General features: G+C 51.4%; 1 protein-coding gene across 3 annotated transcripts in view; it reads right to left on the minus strand.

Annotated features, from left to right (window-relative positions):
- Positions 1–18,937, minus strand: part of KSR1 (kinase suppressor of ras 1) — a 144,395-nt gene extending 125,458 nt beyond the window's left edge. Inside the window, exon 1 of one of the 3 annotated variants that reach the window (XM_082603525.1) lies at positions 18,501–18,937. In XM_082603525.1, coding sequence (XP_082459651.1) covers positions 18,501–18,731 — 231 coding nt within the window. In that variant the 5' untranslated portion in view covers positions 18,732–18,937. The remainder of the gene's footprint in view (positions 1–18,500) is intronic. The other 2 variants (XM_082603526.1, XM_082603527.1) reach the window with 2 other exon arrangements.
- Between the last annotated feature and the right edge of the window lie 2,621 nt (positions 18,938–21,558).

Below are 21,558 nucleotides of genomic sequence, written 5' to 3' on the forward strand. Positions count from 1 at the left end.
TTGTCCCCACGGAACGGGTAGGGACACTGACACCCAGAAAAGCAAAATAACTTGCCCACAGTTAGAAACAGTCCATGGCACAGGCATGATGCAAACCCAGGCTGTCTGACCCCAGAGGCCATATTCCCATCTCCTGCACTAGACGGCCTTTTCCACTGATTCACATTATTTCTCTAGGAATGTTGTGAGGTTAATTTAGAGCCCATCACAATACACCCTCATTAATTCCTCAGCACTTACTCTGTGCCAAGCACTGTATGAGGCCCCGAAGCTTCTGGGAAAAGAGGTCACGCAGTCTTTGTCCTTAAAGAGACAGGAAATCCTTCCTTTAAAGCAAAAGCGCGCTCGTCACCCTTCTTGCAGTACCGGAGGCTGTCCCAGAGCATCTGGTGTGGCAAGCGGAGGGGCTGCCTAGCAGAGAGGCGAGGGCATTCCGGGAGGGATGGGTGGGGAGGGGGAGAGGGAGGCAGAGGGGTGTCCTGGCGGCATTTCTTTTTATATATAAATTTATTTATTTATTTATTTATGTTTAGCTGTGTTGGTCTTCATTGCTGCTCGTGGGCTTTCTCTAGTTGCGGAGAGCGGGGGCTACTCTTTGTTGCGGTGCTCAGGCTTCTCATTGCGGTGGCTTCTCTAGTTGCAGAGCACGGGCTCAAGGCACGCGGGCTTCAGTAGTTGTGGCGCACAGGCTTAGCTGATCCGCGGTATGTGGGATCTTCCCGGACCAGGGACTGAACCCGTGTCCTCTGCACTGGCAGGAGGATTCTTAACCACTGCGCTGGTGGCATTTTTCACTGCATAGTCAGATTTGGCACTTCTCCCCGGATGAGTGTGCGGTGACATAGAAAACGCCAAGGCCTGGGCTCTGTAACCAGCGAGACCTCTGAACCCTTGGGTGTGACCTCAGGAGGCTCACCCGCCTCCACCCACCTCTCTGAGCCTCAGTTCCTCCCCCCTCCATGCATCGGAGGTGAGACCTACACCAACCCTGGGGGCCCTGCAAGGACTGGTGGATACGGCATTCTCGGTGCTGTCCGAGAGCCCAGAACACAGAGCACTCACTAAATGCTCGCTCCGGTCACAGACGTCCTCCTCACCACCACCACGATCCTCCAGACACCCAGAGGACTCTTCTCAGCGTGCGGGCAGTGAGGTCGTCAGGCGTTGTCAACATTGCCACCCGGGTCTCTCTGAGCCGACCACGGGCTTCCTGGGCAGCACCATGGGCTGTGTTTGCGCTGTGAATGTGTGGCACCCGGAAGATAAAGCCCACAGCAGGGGTTCTCCTTTCTGGGATGGCCCCTCACCCAGAGGGCCTCGCAGCCAGGACTGGGTGCTCCCTCAAAGGCTGGATCTCGACTTGGGATCAAGTCAGGCAGCCAAGATGTGGGGAGCCCTCCACACAGGCAGCCAAGATGTGGGGAGCCCTCCACACAGGCAGCCAAGATGTGGGGAGCCCTCCACATAGGCAGCCAAGTTGTGGGGAGCCCTCCACACAGGCAGCCAAGATGTGGGGAGCCCTCCACACAGGCAGCCAAGTTGTGGGGAGCCCTCCACACAGGCAGCCAAGTTGTGGGGAGCCCTCCACACAGGCAGCCAAGTTGTGGGGAGCCCTCCACCCTTCTGTGGGCTCTGCTCCAGGCAGGCTCTGCTCCCACAACGTCTGCTTGCTAGAAATAGCACTTCCCTCAGGAGGCATGGCAGCTCTGGAAACTTCTCTACTTCTCAGCCAACTCTAACACTAGCTGCACAAAGGCCCTGGGGGAGAAGCTGCAGGACCGAGTCTCATTTTTATTCCAGAAGCTGTGAGTTTTGCATCACAGCATGTGGCTAGCTTTTGATCCTGACCACTGAGAAGGGAGGGGGCCGAGCCATCAGACTGTGACCTCGGGGACAGGGGTCTCTGGTCAAGTCCACCAGTATCTGAGCACCAGCTCAGTGCCTCCAGTGTGGCAGGCACCCGTGGTTAAGAATCCGCCTGCCAATGCAGGGGACATGGGTTCGAGCCCTGGTCCGGGAAGATCCCACATGCCGCGGAGCAACTAAGCCCGTGAGCCACAACTACTGAGCCTGCGCTCTAGAGCCCGCGAGCCACAACTACTGAAGCCCGCGTGCCACAACTACCGAAGCCTGCGCGCCTAGAGCCCGTGCTCCGCAACAAGAGAAGCCACCACAATAAGAAGCCTGCGCACAGCAACGAAGACCCAACGTGGCCAAAAATAAAATTAAATAAATAAATAAATAAATATTTTAAAAAAGAAAGAAAGAAAATAATAACGATCATAATGGAATTTTTCCAAAACCGTTCCACACACACACAACTCTTTTCTCTTCTAGTTTTTTCCATCTGCAGACATAGTTTTACATATTTACATAACTACAAAGGCTGCATTTGTAGGTCTGCACTCTTTATGTTTTCACTTAACGTAATATAAATATGGTCATGTTTCTACCCAGTCTTCATAATTAATGGCTGTGTGTATCACAACCCATCGTGTGCTGCATACCACGGTATGTTTAACCATCCCCTTACCATCGGACATCTATCTTATTTTCATTTTTTTCTGTATTAGAGATAATGCAAATACACCTTGTTTTCTTTTTTTTTTTTTCTGTATTACAGATAATGCAAATACCCTCATAAATGTTGGTGTTCTCTTCTACTGAATGATTGCCTTAAGAAAGCTCCCTTGAAGGATGGACTGACTCCAGGAGTGGCTGTGTTCCTGGGGTTACAAATGAGCAAGGTAATACCAGGAGGTACAGGCGTGATCCACCACCATGGCTGCTCAGCAAATGCTGTGAAATGAATGAGAGCAGCTCGCCTGCGTGATGATGTCCTTAATGGGTGGCAGGGCCACAGGGGGCCCCAGCCAGGGCCCTGCCACCCGCCCATGTGGTCAGAAGCAGTGCACCTTCAGTAAGTCGGCGACAGGGCTTCTGGTAGCAGGTGAGTGAGTAGCAACCCCCAATGCCATTTTTTAATAAGAAATGAGGGTTGAGTTTCAAAATCCCTTTGGATTCTACTGGATGGAGGCTGGGCCCGTTGAGGAGCCCACTTGTAGCCCAGGTACCTTTCACAACCTTCTGTTCTCATCACCCTTTCCCCGTTGCTCCTAGATGCCTGGCTCACGGTCACCTGAGGGCTGCACCGCTTAGGTGTTTCACCCGGGGCACCTCTCGGCCTCACCCGGCCCCGGCACCGCAGGCAACTCCCTCCACCTCTGTACTTTTTGGACCTCAGTTTCCAAAACTCTTCCCCAAATACATCCCCAGGGAGTCCCTCTCACCCTGCTGAGATCTTTACTTAAACATTACCTTTTCTGCAAAGCCATCCTGACCCCTCATTTAGAATTAAACCACTCCTCGCCTCGGTCCTCTTCCTGCTTTCATTTTTTTCCATAGCACATTCACCACTTAACAAACAATATATTTCACTCATTGACTTATTGTCTGAACGTCTCCTCCTAACACCAAAACCCAAGTTCCACAGAGCTGACATTTTTGTCAATTTTGTTCAGTTACTTCCCCATTTAGAAGAGTGGCCACCCCACAGTGGGTGTCCAACTCAGAGTGGATGCTAATTAAATACTTGTTAAAAAAAAGAACAGTAATATAATATATAAAAAGATTTTTACCCTGTGCCAGGTATTGTGCTTTCCATGGCTCATCTCACTTACTATGAACAATTCTATTATAATCTCCATTTTACAGATGAGAACACTGTTGCTCAGACAGGTTAAGCAATTTGCCCAAAGACACACAGCTTAGCCAGGAAGGGAGCAGAGTGTGAACCCAGGTCATCAAGCACCAGAACCTATCCCCTTACCTACTACTACTGGCTGCTGCTCACCCACCTGGCCTTTCCTCCAAATAGAAGCAGCCCATGAACCAGCAGAGCTTTCTAGAATAAGGCCAAGCACCCATCCTGTGATCAAAATGGGGAAGAGAAGACAGGAGCGGCAAACCCAGACAGTGGACCCCAGTAGGCCGCTTCGGCTCCATTTCCCCGGGGGAACAGCGTGTCTGACTGCCTCCTCTGGCAGCCACAAGGTGGCTGGGGCCAGTTTGCTGTGACAAGTGGGATTGGGACTTTGACGAGACGGGTGCTAAGAAAACAAATCCTGCCAGGCCAGGAAACTGCTTAAACCAAACAGAGCCATAGAGGAAGTTTAGTTTTAGCTGTTAGATGCCCAAGACAAGGTCTGGTCATTTGAGGCCACCTAAGTCTTTTTCTGAGAATAGTCAGAAGCCCCCTCCAGCTCAGGGGCCACAAAAGGTGGGGGAGGCTACAAATGAACTGGTGCCAATGAGCCAGTTTCCATTAATCACATGGCAACTCACAGCCCACATGGCAGTCTGCACACGGGGTATTGCAAGTAACGATGTCTTTAGCTTTTGGTTTCTTTTCTTTTCTTTTCTTTTTTAGAACTACTTCCTAAAACTCTCAGAATTGTCAAAGATGCGGCTGCAAGAGTGGCCCAGCACTCTGTCTCAAATGCTCACCTCTCCTCATAAACCACCAGGCCAACCACAACAGAAAAGGTTTCCAGTCCCCTAAAAAGACAAGTTTCCATTCACTGATGGATTCTTCCTTGCTCTGTTCAGTCCCCTTGGCCAGGATGAGTCACGGCCACCAGGGGGAATCTCCCCGGGGACTCGTCACCTTCTTTCTCCTAAGATTCACCAACATTTAAAAGACAACCGTGCCTGCATGTCCTGTCCCTCAGGCCCCAGTGCTGCCCAGTGCTAACAACTACGTTATCCTTTCTAACCAGAGCGCTTCAAAACAGAAGCCGAGTTCTCTGAGATGGAATCGGGGAAGAGCCTTCGCTCTGAACCTGCTTCCCCTCCTCCCCACCCAGGATGCTTTTCTCTCCATCTTCCTCCTCAACCAGGAGCGTCCACCTCTGCAAATGGTCACCTGCTAACCTGGACTCTGATGCTGTGGTCATCTCGCCCTCTTTACAACTTTGAGGTAATCCCGTCCAAGTGGCATGCAAATGGAGAGATTTTCAGACGCTTTTCCACATAGCATTATTTCTTCCAAAATGCTGAGTGTTACCAAAGCTGACCTCTCTCTGCTCCAGACAAGACCCAAGGTCAAGTGGGTTTCTGAGGGGATGCAATGAAATGAACGCCAAGTGTCAAATCAGACGATTCTAGATCTGAACCCCAGCTCCACAGATTACTGTGACCTTGGGCCTTACTTCCCCAGCCGGAGTGGGCCAATAAGGTTGCCGTTACCGAGCAGCCAACTGAGAAATCTCCTATAAAAATTGGGCGAGTCTATCTCAGATTCGCCGTGACTGGGAGAGGAGGGCGTGGGGAGCCCGAGTTATTATATTCCTAGGATCCAGCCTTCCCTCCCCATCTGGCCACAAGTTCACATGCAAGGAGCCCAAGGAGCAGGTTGAGCCTGGTTAAAGTTGGCCCCAATTCAATGGCATCAGAGCACCTGTCCTCATGAATCACCTCCAAACAAAATGGCAGCCAACGTCTTCCACCAGGTCCATTTCCTGGAACTGCCACATGGTCACAGCTCACTAGGTGTATAGGCTGTCCCAAAGTTTGGGAACCCCCTCTCTTTGCCCCACCCTAAGAGAAGAAAATGATGACGAGCACAAAGTCCCCAAGTCTACATTTCCAACAAGAGTCACAACTCAGAGTCCCCCTTCAGGGAAGACGGAGGCAGGGCGGAGCACACGGTAAACAGGGGCTTTCCCACGTCTATTTCGCAGGCTCGTTTCCCATAAGGGCTGCCTAGATACTCATACCTGATATCGGCAGCCCCACTTCTGAGCTGGCAACCTCAGTTCTTGGGGCCCCTTCCCTGGCAGGCTGAGACTGCCAGACCTAACAGCAGACGACAGAGTTTCAGTTGCCACGGTGAAGGCTGGCAGCGCAGAGCACAGCTTGGTTCAAATCAAGAAAAATTTCCCGAGTCCCCGCACATCTCAGGATGCAGAGATGAGCCGGCCGGGTGGCACGGTGGGCCTCCATTCACACCTCACCGGCGCCTTCCACGAGTTCACTCATCTACAAACGCCCCCGCTGAGCTGACTTTCTCATTCACTCTCATATCCCACAACAGTGCCTGGCACATAACCGGGGGGTGCAACAACTATTTGTTGAATTAGTGCATTAATTCTTGAGGCCCAACTTGAGGGACATAGCCCCAGGCAACCTCCTTGAGGCCATGGTGGACCACAGCCCTCATGGACCACCACTTCCCACTGTGTTCCAGGCATACTGGCCTCCTTTCTGGTCCTTGAACACAACAAGTTCATTTCTGCCTCAGGGCTCTTGTACATGCTGGTCCCTCTGCCTGGAATACTCTTCACCCGGCTTTTCACAAGGCTACTACTACCCTCTCATCTTTTAACACTCAGCTCAAACCTACTCTCGGAAGAAAGCTTTCCTGACGACCCAATCTAAAGCAGCAGCCTTCTCCCCACCCCATCACAGTGTTGCAGTGTTCTTTTGCTCAGGCCACTTTTCTCTATCTATTGGCTGGTTTTTTATCTTCTCTTTCCATTAAAGGAACCGCTCGGTCTTCTTCACTGCTCTTTTCCCAGTACTTAAAACCAGGCACACAGTACATGCTTAATAAACAGTCAATAAATGAATGGGCAGAAGATAGAAATAAATAGCAAATTCAAGATGGGGAATGATTTGCACCCTTTAAATGTCTTACAATTTTATTTGGCAATTATAACTCAATAAAGATGTTTTTTAAAAAAGGAAGATGGGAAATGATTTAACAAGGCCCCCCAAAAATGGCCAGGTAGGAGAGGAAAGGCACAGAGACCAAGAAGGATTACAAAGAAAAAAATGAGCTAGTCAACCAGGAGTACAAATTTTAAGAGAGCTATCATTCAAAAAACAGAAAATGGAGGACAGTTTTGCAACTCCCATCACAAAAAATATCCATGCTCTTTGACTCGGTAATTCCATTCCTGGGAATTATCCCAAGGAAATGAATTCAGAATAGGAACAAAAATAAAGAGGTGCCTGTACAAAGATGATTCCAGTCACATTGTTTATAACAGCAGAAATCTGGAAACAACCAAAATGTCCAATAACAGGGGAAATGTTTTGGCAAATTACAGCATACCCACTGGATGAGATATCATGCAGCGATTAAAAGGGCCAAAAGGAAGAAAACAGAGAAACATGGACAAGTGTTCTAGAATAATACTAAGTGAGAGGAGGTTAAAAAAAATACTGAATCCCTTCTAAGTACCATCCAGCACACTTTCCGTATCTCAGTAACTCCTACAAGAGTCTAAAATAAACCTATTCTTATCCCTTTAACGAACAAGAAAACTGAGGTTCAGAGAGCTACGGAACTTGCCCCAGGTCACAGAGCTGGCAAGGAATAGAGTCAGGAGGTGACTGTGACCTTCTCCCCCAGAACCCAGGCACACCCTGAAGTCCTGATGCAGCCCTCAATGTCCTACTAAGCGCCCAAGACCATCCTCTCCCATAATGACATCATGACTGTGTTTGAGAGGCCAAACTCAAAGATCTGAAGCAGCTGGCCAAAAGCAACCCACTGAGAAACACTTGGGAGAATACAGCCCAAACAAAACAAAATGAAACAAACAGAAAGCAACAAAGAAAACCACGTCTGCTGGGGGCAAGAGACCACAGAAGAAAGAAATGTTAAGAGTGGCGGGCAAGACCAGGCTTCAGGAGGACTGAGCAGAACCATGAGAAGAGCCATGAAGGGCAAGGAAGCCCCTTCGTGGGTACTGGACCTCATTTTTAGGCCAGAATCCCAGAGATGAGGGTTTGCCAGGCACTCCATGCAGACGGGGTCTGCCTGCGCTCGCCGACTCTCCTCCCAGGGCGCACACACCATGGCGCTCAGTAAACGTTAGTCAAAATACACTCATCTCATGACGTGTGGATAAAGCAACGAGGAAAAGTAGAAGAGGAGGCGCTTCCCTGGTGGTGCAGTGGTTAAGGATCCGCCTGCCAATGCAGCGGACACGGGTTCGAGCCCTGATCCAGGAAAATCCCACATGCCGTGGAGCAACTAAGCCAGTGCGCCACAACTACTGAGCCTGCGCTCTAGAGCCCATGAGCCACAACTACTGAAGCCCACGTGCCTAGAGTCCGTGCTCCGCAGCAAAGAGTAGCTCCTGCTCGCCACAACTAGAGAAGGCCTGCTCGCAGCAACGAAGACCCAACGCAGCCAAAAATAAACAAATATTATAAATAAATTTATATTAAAAAAAGGAAACAAAAGTATTAGAGGAGATACTAGAATATGGAGAAGAGTGGCCTGGAAGTCGGAACTGTCGCAGTGTGACTCTGTAGGGTCAGTCTCAGGCGGGGCTGTGGGAATAAGCAAGGCGTGGACATTCCCTGACTCTGCCACATGAGAACAGCTTTCGGTGCAGCAGGAGTGTCAGCTTACAGAACCAGATGACCTTCCTGTAATGTGTGGGCTGCCAGAAGCCACAGTAAGCTTCAGGGGAAATTTTATTTTTTTTAGTTTTTAATTTTTTAAATTTATTTTTATTTATTTTTGTCTGTGTTGGGTCTTCATTGCTGTGCACGGGCTTTCTCTCTAGTTGTGGCGAGCGGGGGCTACTCTTCGTTGCAGTGCACAGGCTTCTAACTGCGGTGGCTTCTCTTGTTGCAGAGCACGGGCTCTAGGTGCACGGGCTTCTGTAGTTGTGGCTCGTGGGTTCTAGAGCACAGGCTTAGTAGTTGTGGCTCAACAATGTACATGTTTGAACATTTCCATAATAAAGTTTTTTTTAAAGATGAAAACTCAGACACAGGCATTTCACCCAAGAATCACCAAGGGTCTGACCCAGGCTTTGGGGCTTGCCCTCTGGAGCCAGACAAAAGCCACGGGTCTTTAAAAAAAATTATTCTGTGCAAACAAGATTTTCTAGGTGGATGAGGAGTTTGTAAATGCAAGTCAGGCTGTGCCAGCGGGTAATTAAAACGGTCTGGGCTCAAGTCACAGCTTAGTCTCTCCTTGGCTGTATGACTCTGGGCAAGTCGCTCAACCTCTCTGCACCCTCAGTTTCTTCATCTGTAAAATGGGAATAACAGTAGAACCTTCCTCACAAGGTCGTTGCAAGGAGTAAATGTCACATAAAACTCCTAAGAAGGGGGCCAGGCATGGAGTAAGCTCTCGGGAAATGTCAGGTATTGCGACACATCTATTTAATAACATGTATAGATATTCATTTTGAAAACCACACATCCATTTGATCAGTTACCTGGGGAAAATGAAGAGGGGTGGACCCAGCCCCTATTTCTGAGCCCTCGGGCAGCAGTGTGGGGAGCCGTGTGTCTGTCTAGTGTACCCGGAGTGGTCCCAGCCAGCCCAGGCCTCCACTGGCCAAGAAGCTAAAGAGAGCTCCTCCTTTCAAAAGCCAGCACCAGAAACAGGAAGCTGCTTCCTTTCCTTTCCATTCTGAGCCAGTATTTCCTTTTTTGTTTCAAAAAGCATTCCCCGTCTGCAGCCCAGCCCTTCCCCTGCCCTCCACAGCCCCAGGCTCAAACACACCCACAGACATTTGCATTTCTCCTGCATTGTTTGCTGCCCACCACTGGGGTCAGGAGGTTCCTGGTAGACCCTGAGTGAGTGTGCCCTTGGCACTGGGCTAAATGGCCAGTGGGGCCAGGAAAAGGTAGGACTCGAGGACTCCAGACATATAAACCTCTCTGGGTACGTCTTCCTCATCTTTTTGGGAGGATTAAGTGAAATCTATCTCCAAGTGGGTAGTGTAGTACCCAGAACACAATCTGTCTCCCTTTGGAAAGTACCTCCCTTGACAAAAGGCAACTTTGCACAGCTAGGTAAGTGTATGGGGTCACTAGCCTCTCCTCAACCTACCCGATTTTAACTGGAACCTCAAATGGAACCTCAGTATCATAAAAACAACAGTAGTTGAAACTACACCTACCATTTCTTGTCTCTTCCCCGTTCATGTTTTCCCAACTATGTTCAGAGGAGAGAAGATGCCCTGGACCAGTAAGTTTGGGAATCCTTGCTGCAGGACTTCTCAGAGCCTTTAAAACACTAATCTTCATCTTCAGGAATCACCAGGAGGAGAACAGCTGATGCAGCTACTTGAAGCTTTCTTTCACAAGAGCATCTTGCAGAATACAGTATAAGAAAGGCTGCAAGCCCTTTCAAGGGTCCCAGACTGGGAGGAGGGGATCGTGCCCCATGCATGAGAACACTCAGGTCACTTTTTAAATACGACCTGTAACTTTCTTTTTCTGGCCAGCAAAACTCTGCATACCATGAATGAAGCTGGTTCTGCTAATCCATAACAAAACCCAACCCAAATGAACTGGCTCAGTTGGGACTCAATACCTCCAGGTGCCTTGTCAAAGAAAAGCTCCACCACTCCATAAGCAGCTTATCTCATCAGCTTTGCAGAAAGCAAAACCCTCATGATCAATATATGGCAGATTCATGTCTACAGTTTATGCTGTATGAAAAGTTATTTTTCCTAACCATGGCTGGTCTATTCCACATAATGCATTATGCTTTCTCCCTTGGCCCTGTTTTAAATTTTAAGCACTACTCTTTTTTTTTTTTTTTTTTTTTCAGTACGCAGGCCTCTCACTGTTGTGGCCTCTCCCGTTGCGGAGCACAGGCTCCAGACGCGCAGGCTCAGCGGCCATGGCTCACGGTCCCAGCCGCTCCACGGCGTGTGGGATCTTCCCGGACCGGGGCACGAACCCGTGTCCCCTGCATCGGCAGGCGGACTCTCAACCACTGTGCCACCAGGGAAGCCCTTAAGCACAACTCTTAATTCATTCTTGCAATTATTCTGAAGGTGGAAAAATGAAAGGGGGGAGAACAACGGCAAGCAACTAGGATGACTTCAGCTCCATTATTTTCAAAGGCAATCCGCCCAGTTAAAACACACAGTTGCCCACCAAGGCCAGGATGACAGAGAAATACAGATATATATATATATATATATATATATATATATATATAGGTTTTGTATGTGGCGGCAGTTTGAATTAAAACTTCTTCAATGCAGGTGAGAAACAATCGTTAACTGGGAATAAATGACAAAGCATTTCTGATCCCAACATCTGTCCCCAGGGTATGGCTCTGCATCCCCACCTGGGGTCTGGAACAGGGGAGAATGTCATATGGACACAAAGACATTGGATTAAAAGGCCGTATCTTCTGGAAGCAAAATGGTAAACACTGTATAATGTATCATGGTATTGAATGTAAAATCTGCACAAATTTAGGACATAAACCCAACCCTTATAGGAGAAAATGTTCACCCACCCAAGTCCCAGAGGATCTTTTGCTGGAAGGATGAGGAGCCCTTGTAAGTACAGTCAGGTCAGGTTCAAAGACTTGGACAGGCCACCTGGGCTGAGCCAGCCCACTGGGCAAGCTGGCTTTCAAAAAAGGCCCCACCCACTGGACACCCCAGACTGCTCCCCAAGAATCTCTCCAGTCCCCAGGGTCCCTAAGACACTGAGATGGGGCTGGGAAAACGAACCCATTTGCTTCCTCCTGCAGGAAATGCCTTGAGGCTGAGGACCCCCCTCCCCCTGCCCCCAACATAGGAGAGTGGGATAGCAGGCTGCTGCTTTGCCCTTGGTCAAGGTGGTATAATGTCTCACTCCAGGGCGTGAGCTCTCAGGTCTGACTCCCCACTCAGTGTTCCTTTATAAGCGCCTGTCTCTCTTCCACTCTTTGTTTTGTTCAGGTTAAAAACCTAATACGTGTTCCTGGCAAGTCACTTCCCCTTTAGGCGCTGTTTCCTCACCTGCAGATGAGAGGGCTGGACCAGATGAGAATTCCAAGACCTTAGTAGCCCACTTACCTTAGGAACCCATGACTCTATTAAATCAACCCCAAAGCCAAGGCACCCCAAATAGCGCTCTGATCAATATTTGTGATTGGTGATGAAACCGAGATTATAGTTCCCTGAGATGCCTTTCATGAGCCTCAAGTGATGAAAACTTCACCATATGGCTGTGCACTGCCCAGAGGTGACCAGTCCCTGGACACAGAGCCCTGACATCCAGCCCCTGCTTTGCTGCATGGGAGCAAGAAAAGATCTCTTTTCTAAATGGTCAGTCCAGGCACCCCCCTTGCTACGGGTAACCACAAAACTAGAATCCATAATCCTTGACCCAGAACCCAGAACCTCAGCCACGGGGCCCACATCCTGTCACCTGTTCACACTCTTCGCCCTCAAGGTGGACACAGATCCAATGGCAAAGGGGTAAACGCATGAAGGCTGCCATTTTGTAAATCCTGGCACTCCTGCTGGGGAGCGGGGTGGGGGAAGCATATCAGGCCCTAAAGATTTCAAAGAATAGGGCTGCTGTTAAATGTGTTAATACACTTTGACCCAGCCAATTCCACTTCTAGGAATGCACTCATGCACTCACTGCAGCAAGGTTTATAACAGCAAGACATGGAAACATCCTGAATGGCTGACAAGTGGGGACAGGTTCAATGAATTTATGATATGACCACACGATGCAGCCACAAGCAGTGATGGTGCATATCTGTGGGCACTGGTGCAGACAGAAGACATTTACAAGGCAATGAGCACGGTGAGCTCCACGAACACATACGTGTACTTTTTTTTTTTTTTTTTTTTAATTTGGCTGTGCCGGGTCTTAGCTGCAGCATGCAGGCTCTTTAGCTGCAGCATGCATGTGGGATCTAGTTCCCTGACCAGGGATGGAACCTGGTTCCCCTGCATTGGGAGCATGGAGTCTTATCCACTAGACCACCAGGGAAGTCCCCATCTGTCTACATTTGTATGCAAATGCAGAGGATAAAAACACTAGAAGAATTTATATAGCCAAATGTTAACAAGAATTAACTCTGAGACGTGGCATTATGGGTGGTTTTTATTCTTTTATTCAACTGAATTTTCTTTTTAATAGTGGGCACATATCATCATGTGTATTTTAAAATATTTTCATACAACTGGAAAGTTAAAGAATGTAGTGCTTACCAGAGGAATTACGCATAGACGATAAGGCAGGTATCCATTAAAACAATTATGAGTAAGATGATCTCTAGGCAGCTTCTCATTTCTCAGAATGAGACCAACACAGAGCGATTGCATCACAGTTCGCCGACAGGGACCCATCTTTGAGGATGTGCTGGCCTGCACTTTAGGGAAGCGGCCCCCAGCCCGAGCTCAGAGGCTGCACAGCCTGGCGTGGCCACCAGAAGGCCCGGTCATCTGGAGCTGAGCCACCAAGTGGCCCTGGGCTAGCCCTTTTTGTTACCGGCCGCTTCCTTGGGCTCGGCCGTCACAACCCTGACCAGAAACCGTCCCCTCCACTATGGTTTCTAGAAGCTGTTGCGAAGTTCAGAACACGAGTACTGAAGACCAGTCAACCCAGGTTGCACCATCCTCTAACTCAGTCTCTCAATCCCTCTGAGCCGCAATGCCCTTAACCACAGAACGGGGAGAAAACCTCACAGGGTCCATGTGAGGGTTAAATGGGGAACATATGCCAAAAGCCTAGCACAGAACAGGTGACCGAGAGGGTTCCGTGTTCCACGTCTGCCCTCGCTATGCTCGAAGGGCCTTCCCATGACCCCGAATGCACCTCTACGCAGCTTTCCCTTTGAACTGAATGCAGAGAAGATTCCAGTCAGCCTATTCTGAAAGGATGTCCTTTTTAAAAAGCATAGCTGAGAGAGACTTGGCCACAGGCACTGTTACTTCCCACCACCAGCACAACCACTGCAGACACTGCCACCAAGGACCAGGGCCTTTGCAGTCCCTCTCGGGACCACAGTGGCCAGGCAGGTCCAGAATACTTGCAGTGGGGAATGCAGCTTTCCTGGATTTTGAGCTAACCTGGCAGGGAAGGAGGCATTCCCATCACTGTCCCCAGGCAGCAAACCAGAGGCCTCCTGGCACTCAGGCTAACCTGGGCTGCAGATCTGATAAGGCCTCCCTCCAGCGCCCTGCAGGCCTCCCCAGTCTTGGGAACTACAGGTCCCTCTCCAGACTGCCTGCGAGGATCGCCGGTGGCAAGTTTCACCAGGAAAAAACTTGCCAAGGCGAAAGCAGACACCAAGGGAAACAGTGCCCCAGCTCTGGCTCCCTCCGGGGACAGCTGGAGTGAAAGCCTTCAGCAGGAGGTTAAAACTACAGGGTAGAGCAAAAGCAGAGAAAAGCCCCACTCCGAGGCAGGGGCTGGGTGGGGAGAGGGAACCCAGGCTTCGCTCTCATTTCTGCCAGGGGCGTGTGACGTGGGACAAGTCGCCAGCAAGACTCTGGGAATATTTCCCAGAAAAGCAGGCGTTGGACTGGACAACCGTCCGGTCATATTCCCGATTCCAAACCGCTCTCAGCAGGCCATGGTACTGGAGTCATTACCGTTCACCTGCCTGCCTCCCCCATTAGACTGAAAGCATCCCCAAACACCAGGAAAGCATCCTGCCTACCTCAGAATCCTTGCCAGGGTGGTGGCAGTGAGCAGCTCATCAGGCAAATCGGTAATAACTGCGGGTTTGTTGAGTGAATGTACGTCCATGCACGCCCCAAGTCCTTGCTCTGTGAGGACCCATGGCACCCCTCTCCTTTCCCAGCACTTCCACCATCCAGGTGCTCCGAGGGGCAGGGGAGAGGACCACAGGGAGAGCTCAGGCCCTCCACACCACAGGGTTCTGACCTCTGCCACAGCAGAGCTGGGCGAAGGTCGAGGCCCTTTGGGGACCCCTTTCTCTAGGTCAGCTTGCTTAGGAGGGACTTTTCTCCATAAAAGCGCCAGATGGGAAGACTCAGTGTGGCAAGGCCTATCTCTGGAAAGTACCAGGAGGCTGGCAGGATAAGGCAAAGTTACAGTGCCCACAAAACGTGCATCTTCGTGAGACACCACTATCTCCCCACTGCCCGGCACAGACTCGGCCCAAAGAGGATGCACAAATGAGGGAATGAACTGGCCTGGGGCTCCAGGCCCAGCTGTGAGGCCAGCCGGGTATCCCTGTGTGAGCACAGCTGGGGAACGAGAACATTCCACCTTGCCTCGGTGGAGTTCTCAGGGCCTGATGGAGATAGAGCAGCAGGTTCTGCTGGGATGGAGTGGCCTCCCAACTTCTGTTTACAGATTCAGACTCTGGGTTCAGATTTTATCCCCCTCCGCTTCTCATGTCGAGAGAAAAAAATACACGTGTGATGAAGGTTGGTGGATTTCCAGGAAATCTTCGGAGACTGACAAGGGTCCAGCTCACTGACCGGCAGGTAGGAGGCAGACATTACACCCTGGCTCCTTCCACTCTTTTGGATCCAAGCTGGACCCCTGCGTGGAGGAGGGAAGGACAGCCGGACACGCGGACCCCCAGCCATCACCCGACCTACAATCAGGCGCCAGCAGTGGGGCCGGAGGTCAGGGACTTCCCGAGGCACCTCACTGAGCGCTTACTCAGTGAGGACCAGGGTGGGCTGGGGTTCCTCAGACTCTGTAAGTCTGGCGTGCTTGCGTAAGCCAAGCCCTCTGGTCAGCCCCTTCTTCAAAAGCCAGGAATCCAATGTTGCAAGTCCTGTCTCTGGGGGCCCTGGCCTGGAATGTGAGAGGAGCCTGCAGAACAGGAAAGAAAGCCAGAATGGACATCACCACTACCCTGCCTGACCTCAGCACAGGCTGCTGGGACTGTTTCCTGGTCTGTCTCGCCCACCTCTAGGAAATAAGAGCAAGTTGTCAAAGGGCCTTCCCCTAAATGTGGCCTGTGGCATGAATGCATTGGACCCTCACGAGGAAAGTTCACGGGCAGAATCTCTTGGTAGAAAGCATGCGGACTTACAGACTCACGACAAGGTTGCGGGTTTAAGTAGTCTCATGCCCATTTTACAGATGGGGAAGCCTGAGATTCAGAAGTCATGGGACTTGACCAAGGTCAGACAGATAGAACCAGGACCAGATTTCCAAGCCATGGGCTTTCTGCCTGCCACACTGCCCCAAAGGTCAGGATTCTTTGAGTAATAAACTTTCCCTCTATTTTATCAGTCTGGTAAATCCGGATTTTAGAACAATTCTTAATCATGGATATTCTTACATAGGGGTGTGTATAACAAACATCTGATTCAACCCAGCTGAGGCCCCTTCACTAAACCACAGAATTTAGAGCCACGAGAGCCCGCAGAGACCCACTCTAACCCCCCTGTTCAAGTAAGGAGGCTGAGGCCTAGAGAACTAGATCCTGGGGTATAAAGTCCCATTCCCCCAAACAGCCCAGGTCCTGCCTTTTCAGGGAGTAGGGTGGACCTGAACCTACAGCATAGTGGAGAGGACAGGGAGCTGGGTACTTGTTCCCGTTCCCACTGCAAATCCCCTTTGGACCTTTGGATGGGTTTCTGGCTGCCAGAGCCGATCATCCAATAAACACCCAGAAGAGAGGCTACCAAATAAACCAGGTCAGAGACCTAAATAAGGGGATGCTCTGGAGTGTCCTGATGCCACACCTTGGTAAAAATGAGAGACTTTGGAAGGCAGGGTACAGAGAAGGCAAGGCGCCATTTCCAGAGAAAGAGCTGCACTTTTTCTCCCGGGTCCAATCTGCAAACCAAGAGCACTTCAGAGCGACATGGGGACAATCCAAGAGAGGCCAACAGAGAACGTTCTCTCATCCCAACAACATAGCGGTCCAACAAGACACATGCTGCCGGACAACGACCCCTCCTCCCAGAACGAAGCCACACAGGCCCCCTATTGTGTCAGTTTAAAACCTGAACTTAGCTGGGCAAACACACCCGGCTATGTTCCAGAAACCAGTTTCTCTCGCCACTTGGAAAACAGCAGCATGCATGCAGGAGGGACTGGGGAGGGGGGGATGGGGGGTTGCTGGTTGGTTTGTTTTTTAAGTAAAACCCTGGTCAAAACTGCTATAGCGACTGTAACAAAAATAATAATAGCCAGCACTGATTAGATGCTTCCCATGTCCCTGGTTTTGTAGCTTTTAAGAAAATAAAACTGAAGGACAGAAGTCACTCCCAAGGGGACTTCCCTGATGACGCAGTGGCTAAGAATCCACCTGCCAATGCAGGGGACATGGGTTCGAGACCTGGTCCAGGAAGATCCCACATCCCACCTCCCGCAGAGTAACTAAGCCCGTGTGTCATAACTACTGAGCCTGCGCTCTAGAGCCCACGAGTCACAACTACTGAAGCCCGTGCGCCTAGAGCCCGTGCTCCCCAACAAGAGAAACGACTGCAGTGCGAAGCCCGAAGAGTAGCCCCCGCTCGCCACAACTAGAGAAAGCCCGCGCGCAGCAACGAGGACCCAACACAGCCCAAAATAAATAAATTAATAAAAAAGAAGTCACTCCCGAGCATTTGGCATCAAACAGGGATTCAGGCTTGTGGTGTGCACAGAGGACTGGGTCTTGTAATAACTGCCACAAATCATCCGCTGGCCCTATGATTGCTATAAGAGGCAATCAGCAATAAAAGGGTGTGGAGGGTGTAGGATGAGGAGTTAAGGTTCTAATAAAACAAAACATCTCCAGATGTGCAGCAGGCCAGATGTGACAGTGCAAGGTGGAAAGAGGCAGGGCAGCTACTAAGTGGTGCCTGGAAGTTCACAGTCTTCCCAGCCTCTGGACAAAAGCAAGTTGGGAATGCACGAGTTTCCCTCTATTATGTATGGGGGAGGGGGAGACTCCCCCTTCTGAGAATCCAACAACCCTTTTGGCTGATCCTTTCAAATCCTTTTAATACTGTACTTCTCAGCTATAATTTGAAACAGGGCCTGCATATCTTATTTCTTCTTTACACTGGGTTTTCCACCAGAAAACCCCTTAAATAGTGTCATCTTCCCATCAAAGCCTTTGGTCCTCAGCATAATCGTTCCTAAACCAAAGTCCAATGGCGGGGGTGGGGGGCGGGGGGTGTCGGTGGGTAAAGCAGTGAAATGCTGTGGCAGTGCGGAAAAGAAGCATCCAACGTCTGAAAGGCAAAAATGCAGTTTCATCAAACACTGATAAGCGGCAGACAAGAACCTGGAGAAGAGCAGAGGAAGAGACAAGGCAAAGTCTGGGGCGTGAGGGGAAGGCAGAGAACGACGGGCCTGCGCTCACACTTCAGGGGGACCTCCTCCCGCCCAGTCACCCCGGCCCACAGCTGCTGGGCTCAGTCACCCAGGGAAAAGTCCAGCACGTGACTCAGTGGGAGAATGAGTCCTGAGGCCGAGCGAGCTGGAAATGGGGTGGGGGCGGAGGTGGGGGCGGCAGGGAAGTCCGTGCGCCGCCCATCCCGCCCTCGGGCTCCTCCAGCCTCCCTCCCAGGTCCCACTACGCCCCTCCCCCCAAATCCCGCCCAAGGTGAGGGACTGGTCCCGGGTCCTCCGGCCGACGCAAAGGAGGTGACCGGGCTCAAGGATGCAACTGGGGAAGGAGTGACCTGGAGCAGAGAGGGAGGCGCTGGGGCGCTTCCCGGGCTGCCGACCTCTGCCTCCTGAGACCCAGTGCGGGCCCTCGTTTCTCCGGCGCCGCGGCCCCTTACCTCCAGGGTCCGGATCTCCTGCTGGGTGAGGTCGTTGGACACGGCGCATTTCGTGCGCAGCCCGCGCAGGCTACCGATGGAGATGTCGATGAGCTTCTGGAGCTGCCCGCACTGCTGCAGCGCCCGGCTGGCCGCGGCCCCGGCGCCCCCATCCGCGGCCGCCGCGGCCCCCCCGCCGCCGCCCTCCTTCTTCTCCCCCATCGCCGCCGCGCGCAGCGCCGCTCTATCCATGCCTCGGCATCGGGGCCGCGGGGTGGCCGAGGCGGGGAGCCCGGGGGCGCGGGCGCCTCGGAAGGGAATCCCTAAGCCGGGAGGGCTGGCTGAGGAGCGCCCCTCGACGCTGCCGGAGCCAGGACGCGAGCCCGCCGGCCGCCGAGCCCGCCGCTCCCTCCCGCCCAGCCGCGGCGGCAAAGCGAAAGCCGCGGCGACCCGACGGCTGAGGCTCCCGGAGCCTTTAAGTGGCAGCGGGGGCCGGGTCAGCGCAGCTGGGCATGCTGGGACTTGTAGTCCGCGCCGCGCACCTGCCGCCGCCCGCGCCCTCGGGGTCCCCGCCGCCTCCAGCGCCCCTAGGTCCCGGCCTTCCCTTCCGCTGTGGGCACAGGCCGTGCGGGAGCGCCCCGCCTCTGCGCCCCGGGAGTGGGTGCTCCGCGCCAGCTCCTCCCCCGGCGCCCGAAGCCTGGGGAGCCTCATCTCCCCGCCCACCCCTGCCTCCTCTCCATCCCTCCTCCGGGCTGGGGACTTCCCGCGACCCCCCAGATGGGGTGAGGTAGGAGCCGGCGGCCCTTTGGACGAGAAGAAGGTTCGCATCCTGCAATTCCTCGACCGCAGCGGAACACTGGAAGACGGGGTCAGTGGAGCTTTCAGAATTTCTGTGTGGGTTTAGGGGCCGCCATCTAGTGGGAAGGGGCCTAAGGTACTTGTCCTGTAGGTGGTTCGCAAAGTACTAGACTCCCGATTGTCTACGCCAGAGGAAAGGCTCAGGCTTGGAAAGACGTAGGGCTTTCTTCTAGATGCTATTTACCCACCAATATAAGGGTCCCATCCCTCCGCCACCTCAACCCAGCAGGCCAGCCCAGACGCTTGGGGTGACCCGTTGATTTGTGCATTTGGGAGCGCTCTAGAGCAAACCGACGGTCCGGGTTCAAACAGTCTCTACCACTGCCTAGCTGTGACTTTAGGCAAAGTTGGCTCACCTCTGAGTGTCTGAGCTTCCCCATCAGTCAAAATGGGGTGATAATAGTACCTATCTGATAGGGTTCATGTGAAGAATGAGTTAATGTGTGTACAGCAACCAAAATTGATCACTGCCACGTGTAGGCACTAGGTAAAACGTTAGCAATTGTTATTGTTCAACCTCAGACCTCCTAAGCATGCCTCCACACCTGAGCAGTGGGCATGGGCGAAATACTGCTCCTGGACTGGTAGTTGTCTGTGCCTTTCTGTGCCTCCTAACTCAGCATTCCATCCCCACCCCATCCCTCACCCTCCCCTCCCACCTCCTGCCACTTCCCCTGAGCTCTATTACCTGCCTAAACTGAATAGACAAGACTCTGATCAAAGGTCCCACACATCCATACCTCCAACATCTGCCAACCAGAAGAAATCTCTCCCCTAAGCTCCTTGGCTGCAGAAGCGGCTGGCTAATTTATCTCGGTATCCTCTTCACAGAGCCAAATACAGAGCATGACACACAGCAGGGGCTCCATAAAGCTGTGCAATCCAATTCATGAATGAGTTCTTAAGACAGGTCCTATGCCCTGAAAGAGAAACTGTAACAGTGGCTCTCAGACTTGAGAGTGGATCAAAATCTCCTGGAGGGCTTGTTAATCCACAGAATGATGAACCCCACTCACAGAGGTTCCCACTCAGTAGGTTGAGGATGAGGCTGGAGAATTGCATTCTAACAGGTTCTCAGGTGATGCTGATGCTGCTGGTCTGGGGGCTGAACTTTGAGAATCTTTGGCACAGAGAGAGGTCACAGAACAGGAGAACTATCTCGAGGGACAATCCATAACCAGACTGCAGCTTGCTTGGTTCAGAACCTCTGTTTGTTCAGCAGCCAGAGCTGCCAGGCTTGAGTGACTGGCTCACTCTACTCAATTCACAAGAGATTTCCTGATAAATGCCTACTATGCAGTTACAGCAAGCTTGTAACTGGGGCCTGGTCAACACATTTTTCTGCAGGGCCACTTTACGTGGAAGCCATATCCTGCGAAGGGCCACTGCCAGCCTGTGGCATCCACACCTACCCATGCCGTTATGGCAATGGTGTCAGGGCTGGAGACTGGACAAGCCCCAGATCCCTGGCTACTCTCCCGCCAGGGCATGCAGCCGGTCCCTCTCCTGTGGACACAGTCTTCCTTCTGGTTGGTGGAGAGCATTCAGTAAGCCACAGCTTGCCTTCCCACTTCATCTCAGATGCACTCCAGCCTTCTCAACTGGGTTTGGGTGTCCTGTTGGCCACCCGTTCACAGAACTGACTCTTAGAGATACAGAAAGCAAGGCTTTTAAAATAATCCCTTCGTTCATCCTTTTAACATTCCGTAAGTATTCATTAAGTGTCTACTTATGTGGCAGGCCCTGTTTTGGGCTCTGGGAAACAGTAGTGAACAAAACAAAGATCCTTACCCTCCAGGAATTTATATTCTGGTGTGAGAAGACAGAAAATAAATAAAGAGAATGTACGGTGGGTTAGGTGGTAACAGGTACTGTGCACAGCATAAAGCCTGGAAGGGGACCGGGAGTGTGACGTTTCAGAGCTGTTTTAGAGACTGGGGTTCTCAGCGTGGACTCTGAATCACTGTATGACCTTGGGCAAGTCTCCTAACTCATAGCCCTGGTCCTCATTTGCAAGATGGAGATCATATGTTGTGAGGATGAACAGAGATAGTTATGCAAATGATGGTCACAAAGTAAGGGCTCCACATACTTATTTTTATTTATTCAATAAATAAATTCATAATAAATTCCTTCCCCACCTTCCAGAGTGAGTCTCCTCTAGTGAGATGAATTCATCTATCAGGTGATGATTCTCAGGTTTGGCTTCAGCTCTTGAGAC

This window comes from Mesoplodon mirus (assembly GCF_964341445.2).
Source record: "Mesoplodon mirus genome assembly, chromosome: 18".
NCBI lineage: Eukaryota > Metazoa > Chordata > Mammalia > Artiodactyla > Ziphiidae > Mesoplodon > Mesoplodon mirus.